This window comes from Triticum aestivum, chromosome 6B, assembly GCF_018294505.1.
Source record: "Triticum aestivum cultivar Chinese Spring chromosome 6B, IWGSC CS RefSeq v2.1, whole genome shotgun sequence".
In the NCBI taxonomy this organism is placed as follows: Eukaryota; Viridiplantae; Streptophyta; class Magnoliopsida; order Poales; family Poaceae; genus Triticum; species Triticum aestivum.
In genome coordinates this window covers 252,958,184-252,966,549 of record NC_057810.1, presented here as the reverse complement: position 1 = coordinate 252,966,549, position 8,366 = coordinate 252,958,184, and the positions used below count along the sequence as shown (strand labels likewise).

At 46.2% G+C, this 8,366-nt stretch overlaps 1 protein-coding gene across 3 annotated transcripts; it reads left to right on the top strand.

Annotated features, from left to right (window-relative positions):
- The first annotated feature begins 6,045 nt into the window (after nt 1-6,045).
- LOC123136827 (putative F-box/kelch-repeat protein At1g12870) lies at nt 6,046-7,921 on the top strand. Of its 3 annotated transcripts, none has more exons than XM_044556336.1 (3): nt 6,046-6,213; nt 6,511-7,340; nt 7,426-7,921. In XM_044556336.1, the coding sequence occupies exons 2-3, from the start codon at nt 6,525-6,527 to the stop codon at nt 7,450-7,452; spliced, it is 843 nt and encodes a 280-aa protein (XP_044412271.1). In that variant the 5' UTR covers nt 6,046-6,213; nt 6,511-6,524; the 3' UTR covers nt 7,453-7,921. The 3 variants fall into 3 exon arrangements, with proteins under 3 accessions (XP_044412271.1, XP_044412272.1, XP_044412270.1); XM_044556337.1 differs by having other exon boundaries at nt 7,415-7,921; XM_044556335.1 differs by having other exon boundaries at nt 6,511-7,921.
- The last annotated feature ends 445 nt before the right edge of the window (nt 7,922-8,366 follow it).

Genomic DNA, 8,366 nt, shown 5'->3' with positions numbered 1-8,366 from the left:
AAATGTTACTTGTTTGCTTGCCCATCCTCCTTGCTGATCAATTTCAGCAACCATGGATTCTCCATCTTCAATTCTCACATATTCACCATTATAGTTATCGAAACGTTGCAGAGATACCTCTTGTTCTGGACCCCAAACAATACTCTCCCCAATTCTCTCCACCAAATTGCCCACGGCCTTCTCCTTCATGATCTCCAATTCCTGGGGATCAACATCTGCAAAATCGACATCCAACCTCATGGTGGTATCTCTATCAATGTCTTGGACACTGCCATCACTGAGCTTGGCTTTATAGGGAAAAAATTCCACTATAATTGCGAATGTGGTGGCAGAACCTGAACCTCCCCTGTTTTGTCAATGGCAGGCAGCGGCGGCAGTCACTACCAAATCGAGTTCGATTCTAAATCGCCAAGAAAAGAGGGTGGCATTACCGATTTGAAGCACTATCTCCTCGGGGCAGCCCGTCTCCTCGCTCCATCTCATCTAGCCCTCGCTCCATCTCCTATCGAATCAAGCAATAGGGGCAGCATGAGGCCACAGATTTATTCAAAATTCAGTGGAATGAGAGTAGTGTTTGGAAAATACTCACTCGCAATAGCCGCTGCAGGGATAGGCGCTCCACCACCGGGCCGCGGAGAAGAAACAACCACCGGATCCAATGGAGCCCGATTCTAAATTGCCAAGAAACAGAGGGCAGCATGAGTCCACAGATCCCTCAAAATTCTGGGGAGTGGGACTAGGGTTTCGGGATCACCTCGCAATAGCTCTGCCGCTGCCGAGAAATGCGCTCCACCACCCCGGAGAAGAAACCACTGCCGGAGAAGATGCTTACGGTGGCGCTGCTCGCCCAGTCCAGCACGGGCGAGTCGAGCACGGTCACACAGTCACTGGTCGAGTCGTGGACGGTTGACTCTTGACTACGTGGCCATAGGTGGACCCCACCAGTCAGAGCACATAACCCCCAGTGTCCTAACCAAATCTCAGCCTAACGGACAGCCAACTAGCCGCGTAAATGGTGTGTCGCATGGGAGCTATTTTTTCCAACGAAGATGTCGCATGCAAGCTATTACAGCCAACAATGTCGCATGAGAGACAGTTCACACCAACGACGTCGCATGGGAGCTATTCACCCCTCTTGCAACTATGAGCCAGCACATACCCTTCAGGTTTGCAACTTTCAAACGTTGGTTGTAATTTGCACTGCTGATTATATATATGATCTCACTAACTTATTTATGTCTCAAACTGGCAGGAATTCAAAGTTAACACACTTCCTGCAAGACTCACTAAGTATGCAATTTTCTTCTCCTTGTGCCGGTATGGTTTGAAGCTATTCTTTAGTTTTGGTGATAATGTGTGTAAAGCACTGCAGGTGGAGACTCCTAAACTTTGATGTTTATTCAAGTTAGCCCAAACGAGAATGACCTAAGCGAAACTCTCTGCTCTCTGAACTTTGCGAGCAGGGCGAGCGGGATAGAGCTTGGACAGGCAAAGAAACAAGTTGATGTTGGAGAACTGTCAAGATATAAGTTGATGGTACTTGCTCTATTGCCCTCCCTATTAGTTCATGCTTAGTACGAGTTTTGCATCCAATTCTGAAGATTTCATGGTAACTTGCATCGGAGCTTTGCATTCTATGTCTGAATACCTGACTGCAAATATGGCGTTGTAGATAAAGAAAATGCATTGCCGCATTGTTGACATGAAATCAGAATATTCTTGCTCTTTTTTATGCAGCAAATGCTACTTAACATGTTAGGAAGAGTCATGTACTGATTTAGATTCTTTGGGAAGGACAAGAATATGTTAAGGACAGTGAAGTTTAAAGATGACTGCATGCAAATCTGCTGGTTGTACCTTTGTTTCGTTTTGGTCGCCCTTGAATCGAATAGTTCCCCCCTTTTAACGAAATGCATTTTTAGATGCAACTCACCTAAAGTGTTAGACTATGAATATTTTTCATATCGATTTCATTTTTTATATCCTAACTATACATTTTTATAACACTTCCATTTTGTATGAATCCTTTATTTTTTGTTGTGGTTGAGCCAGTCCATTTTCAGAATCATCATGCGCATCATGGTTATGAAATTGTTTGACTGGAAGGATAATATGATATTAAAATATAGATTTAACAAGAGGTTATCGAGTGTGAGAGGATGTATACAGACTTAACATTGTTTCTTGTTTAATGAAGTCTTGATTTGTTACTCAATGAAGTCTTGATTTGTTGTCTTTATTTTGCCATTGCAAAACAACTTGTCTTCCTACTAGGTATGCTCCAGTGAGAAGGGTCAACAAGGTTTCACTACAATTCTGTGCTTCGGAAATGATTTCAAACTTCCAATTCCCCGTAACAGTAAAGTGGGGCAACAAGGTTGACTTTATTCATGCGCTGGAAATCAAAAATATATAGAGGATGTGTGATATGGATTCCAGATGCATGTTGATTCATGAAGATTGGTAATTCCGATTATTTGTATGAGTAAGGAATTAGATGCTATCCATTTCATGTGAAATTTGAAATTTTAAACGAATTTATCATATATTTAGTTACGATTTATGATGTTTGACAAAATGTGTATTACTTTAGATGTGCGTTGCACGTGCATACTTACTAGTGGTAGTTAAAGGTAATTCGGTGGTGTGATTTTCACAGGGGAGGCTTGCTCAGATTTTAACGACCGAAAGTTTTTCGTCATCGTCGTCAATAATAGGTTTTCTAGTAGTGCGAGCAGGCTATCACCAAATTTGGTTGGCTCCAGGGGAAGAGTACAAGACAGCTTTCCAAACACATCAAGGTCACTTCGAATTCAAAGTGGTTTTGTTCGGCCTTGCGGGTGCTCCAGCAACTTTCATCGGGGCAGTCACCACTACACTGAAACCTGTCAACCGTGTCTGCGTTGTATCCTTCTTCGACGACATCTTAGTCTTCAGTATGTCTCTCGAAGATCATGTGATTCATTTGCGTCAGGTTTTGGGGCTTCTGCGGAAGGACAGTTGGAAAGCTAAGATGAGCAAATGTGTTTTTGGACAACAACAAATTTCATACCTCGGGCATGTCATCAGTTCACAGGGGGTTTCAACTGACCCGACCAAGATCACGGCAGTGGCAAATTGGACAGCACCTACCTGCACGAGAGAGGTGTGTAGCTTCTTGGGCCTTGCCGGGTATTATCGGCGGTTTGTGAGGAATTTTGGAGTCACTGCAAGACCATTGTTCAATCTGCTCAAGAAAGGGGTTCCGTTCGTCTGGACAGACACAACTGAGACAACTTTTCAGGTCCTCAAACAGCAGTTGATCTCAGCGCCTGTTCTAGCGCTGCCCGACTTTCAACAACGTTTCATCATCAAAACTGATGCTAGTGATCGTGGCATAGAGGCCATCCTGCAGCAACAAGGGCATCCGATAGCCTTTATGAGCAAAGCACTCAGCCCACGCTACCAAGGATTGTCCACGTATGAGAAGGAGTACTTGGCAATTGTTGTCGCAGTAGATCAGTGGCGCCCTTACCTGCAACATGCTGAGTTTGATATCCTCATGGATCAGAAAAGTTTGACTCATTTTGAAGAACAACGGCTGACCACTTCATGGCAACAGAAGGCTTTCACCAAGCTCTTGGGACTAAGATATCGCATTCGTTACAAGAAAGGAGTGGAAAACACAGGCGCTGACGCTCTGTCCAGATCCAACACACAGGATACTCTCTTTACAGTGTCCTCTTGCCAACCAGCTTGGCTCGAGGATGTGATCAACGGCTATAACACCAACAACCATGAGTCACGGCTGCTGGAACAACTGTCAGTACGCGATGATCCCAAAGGTCGCTTCTCTCTTCAACAAGGAGTTCTTCGATTCCGAGGCAGAATCTGGCTGGGAGAGAGTACACAAATCCAACAAAAAATTATATCTGCCTTCCACGACAGCCCTCTGGGAGGTCATTCAGGGTTCCCGGTAACCTACCGTCGCATCAGGCGGCTGTTCGCGTGGCCAAAAATGAAGGCACAAGTACTCCAATACGTTCGTTGCTGTCAGACCTGCCAGCAGGCCAAGCCTGATCGCGCAGCATCTCCAGATTTGCTGCTACCCCTTCCTATTCCAGCACAACCTTGGGACCTCATCTCCATGGATTTCGTGGATGGGTTACCACAATCCAGCAGGTTCAACTGCTTACTGGTGATAGTAGACAAGCGCACGAAATTTGCATATTTTTTGCCGTTGGCCCACCCATACACAGTAGCATCAGTGGCCAAGCTTTACATGAATCAGATTTACAAGATTCACGGGTTGCCCGGAGCGATAGTTTCTGACAGGGACCCGGTGTTCACAAGTCATTTTTGGCAGGAATTGTTTCGCGCAGCCGGCACTCAACTCAGACTCAGCACAGCAAACCATCCGAAGACGGACGGACAAACTAAGCGTGTCAATCAGTGCGTCGAGACTTTTCTCCGCTGTTTCACTCAAGCTTGTCCCAGGAGTTGGAGTTTCTGGACACCTCTAGCTCAGTTTTGGTACAACAACGCTCATCATTCAGCCATTGGAATGACCCCCTTCAGAGCCATGTTTGGCTATGAACCTCGGCACTGGGGGATTTCAGCCAACAGCACTTGTTCTGTTCCAGCGCTCCAAGCGTGGCTGGACGAGAAGGAAATAGTTCCAGCCCTGCTGCAGCAGCACCTGAACAGAGCACAACAGATCGTGAAGCATCAAGCTGACAAGAAACGATCCTTCCAAACCTTCACAGTGGGGGAGAGTGTGTTTCTCAGGCTGCAACCCTATATTCAATCTTCAGTCGCCCCGAGAGCTAACCACAAGCTGAGCTACAAGTACTACGGGTCGTTCACCATCATCGACAAATATCAACGACATAGCGTATAAGCTTCAACTGCCACCTCAAGCCACTGTCCATCCAGTGTTTCACGTATCGCTCCTACGTCGGGCCCTCCTTCCAGGTATGGTTGTCGAAAATTGATTACCACACTGCGCTGACGATCTTGCTGTGCCAGTGGAGATCCTACAAACTCGCTGGCGCCGGAAGAACAACGCCATGCACGAGCAAGTGAAGATCCGATGGTGAAACTCAGCCACCCTCGGCACCACTTGGGAGGACAAGGACAGCATCAAGGCTAGATTCCCACATTCTGAGGCTTGGGGGCAAGCCTCGTCTCAAGGAGAGGGGGATGTTAGCGACCCCGACATGCAGGACCCACTGGGCAGCCACTCCACCAGCAACGACGCTGCCCAGCGGCCCAACAGGCCGAAGAGGGCCGTTGTTGAGAGAGAATTTTTGGCCCATGTGCTTCCAGGCCCACTCACGTTGGTTGTTTGCGATCCAGGACATGCTATCTCCGGAAGAGTTCATCTTGGTAGTCACCACTTTGTGGGCACTCTGGTTTGCACGGCGACAGGCACTACATGAAAATATTTTCCAGAGTCCTCTATCAACTTACCACTTCATCTTGAAGTTTGTTCGGGAGCTGGATGAGTGCAAACCGAAGAAGGCGCCTGCTGTGGCACCGACGGTAGTTCCTACAAGGACAAGGTGGATCCCTCCCCCTGAAGGAATTGACAAAATCCGGGTTGATGGAGCTGTATCCAGAGATGGTAATTTTGGATCTTTTAGTGCCTTGTGCAGAACCCATTCGGGCATGTTTCTGGGAGCCTCGGTTATGAGGATAAATGGCGTAACCGACCCGGCGACACTAGAAGCACTGGCATGCCGCGAGGCGCTTGCACTGGCAGCAGACCTGGGCCTTGCTCGCATCATTATCGCTAGCGACTGCCAAGAGGTTGTGAAAGACATCAAGAATGGCACTGGGGGAGCCTACGCGAGCACTACCAGGGAGATTGTGGAAACGTCAGCTACTTTTGACAGTTGCACCTTCATCTTCGAAGGGAGAGCAACCAATATTGAGGCACATAGCCTCGCTAAGCATGCTTTCGGTTTGGATTTTGGGCGCCATGTGTGGCTGTTAAACCCTCCAAACATATCTTGTATCCCCATGAACTTGTTTGAGTAATAAAAAAGCGTGTTTAGACTAAAAAAAAGGTCTATCCCAAAACTGTGGCTAGGGTTAGCAAGAACGCAGGGGCGGCGGCTAAGCACGTGAAATTATAAGGGATGACGGGACCGGCCAGCTCTTGTCCTCCTTCAATCCCGATTTTCGGCCGACGGGTTCTACCGTGATGTTCGTTTCGGCGCTATCGTCCAGGTTACCCTCCCTTCTGTTCTCCTTTCCTATTGATTTTGCTATTAGTTAGGCCGGTGTAGATCTGCATCTGCATCTGCTCTTGTTTTATAAATTTCAATCATTCTTTTCATAGGATACATTTTTTCAAATTCGATTATAGCTTAGCAAAATGATTTGTTTTTCCTGGTCCTTATTCGACTCGTTTGTGGTTTGTTTTGTCATTATTAGGAGTGGAGGTTCCTTTGGATACAAATTCCGAGTCGGGTCGGATTAGTAGGCACTCTTATCGAACCACTATATATGCCTATGAATACGCAGGGCACGGCCAATTCATGTTGACCGGAAACAACGATATGAAGCCGCCGATTCCTAAACGACCCCGGCGGATGGCTATGTCGCCGGAATCAGCACCTTTAGCCTCCGGCAGTAGCAGCTTCATCCCAGATGATATAATCTTCTTTCAGATACTCGCACTTCTTCCTGTGAAGTCCCTTGTGCGCTTCCAAACCGTCTGCAAGTCATGGCGCACCACATTAACCAGCATCAGTTTCGTGCGCTGGCACCTGGAGCTTTCCAAGCGAACAAGGTCGACCATGGTCCTCGTGCCACGCAAGTATCAGGAGGACCGACGGAAGGCGTGTTCTAGATTACTCAGTATCTTCAGCTTCCAGCCAGGGGAAAGCAAGTGTGTGGAGCTTATCTTCCGAAAGGAATTTCATCCCTATGGGATCCCTGTGTTCAGCATTCCTCTCCATTGTGATGGCCTGATATTGATCCCTTGCATAATGGGGAAAATTTTCATCTGCAACCCGGCCACTAGAGAGTTTGTTGAGTTGCCACCTGGAAGCCCAAGTGTTCTCTTTGAGCACAGGGTCGCCTTTGGCTTTGATCCTTGGAGTGGTACCTACAAGGTGGCGAGGCACTTCATCCGCTCGTACAGAGATACTCTGCAAATAGATGGGGAAGGAGGCACCACTAGAGAATACAGCAGTGGACATGAGATCTTAACATTCGGTGGTGACAGCAAAGAAGAAGCTTGGGTATGGAAGGCCACTGTGGATCCACCATACCCTATCAAGGCCAGGACTCCAATTTGTCTCCCAGGGGTCTTCTTTTGGAGTGCTCTCAAGTCCATGGCACATGGCAAGGTTATCTCGAATGTCATCCTTCGATTTAGTTTACTTGATGAAACATTTACGGTGCACCCTAACCCTCCATGTAGTGATCATCTAGGCAAGAATGATGCACTATCTGCACTAGGTGGAAAGTTATGCTATATCCACTCTCCCACTCCGTGGGAGATTGCCATTTGGTTAGCGGAAGATGGGCCAAATCTAACTTGGTCACTATGCCGCCGTGTCAGTCTGCCGATACCAAGAAATCTTCTTGCCTTTGCATGTGCGTCAACTGACCCGGACAAGATATTCCTCTCCATTGATGCGCGCTACCTTCTCAGGTGTGACCTCCATGATGAATCTCTTGAAGAAATAATCAACATGCGTGACATGTTGTATGATCTCCGGAACGGTAGAAAATTCACCATTGGTTCACTCCTTGTTGCCCACTATATGGTGCCATTTGTGGAATCACTGTTGCGCATCAGATCTTCATAGCAACAAGCCATCATATCGTATGTGATGTGATCTAATAAATGTTGTCCAATTTCTTGTGTGCAAGTGTTGCAATCAAAATTCTGCATTAATACATATTTGTTTTTGTATTGTTCTTACCTACTCCTTCCAATGCTTTTCGTTATAAGTTAATATTGTCCAGCACAAATTTTGCATGATTCAGTACAATTGTGTATTTCCTTTTTTTAAATAGCACTCAAGCCCTGCTGATCAAGTATGTGTTGATGTAGCATGAAACTTTCAGATATTGTACCTGACTAGCAAGTTGTCCGTGCGTTGCAACGGAACAAATGTTGTGATCTTCGATGATGAAGATGGTAGAGATCAAGCATAACAGAATATTTAAAAATGATAAAAATACATGAAAGAGTGGACATTTAAACTTCATATATAAGATGTGTTACATAAATTAAAATGAAAACATAGCTCACTTCTGCAAATCTGTTAACGTCTTCTTTCACAATGTATAACACAACTTACAAATTGTTCCACTAATATGATAAAGCCAACGGTCAATTAAACAATTCAGCTCATTGAGCAAAA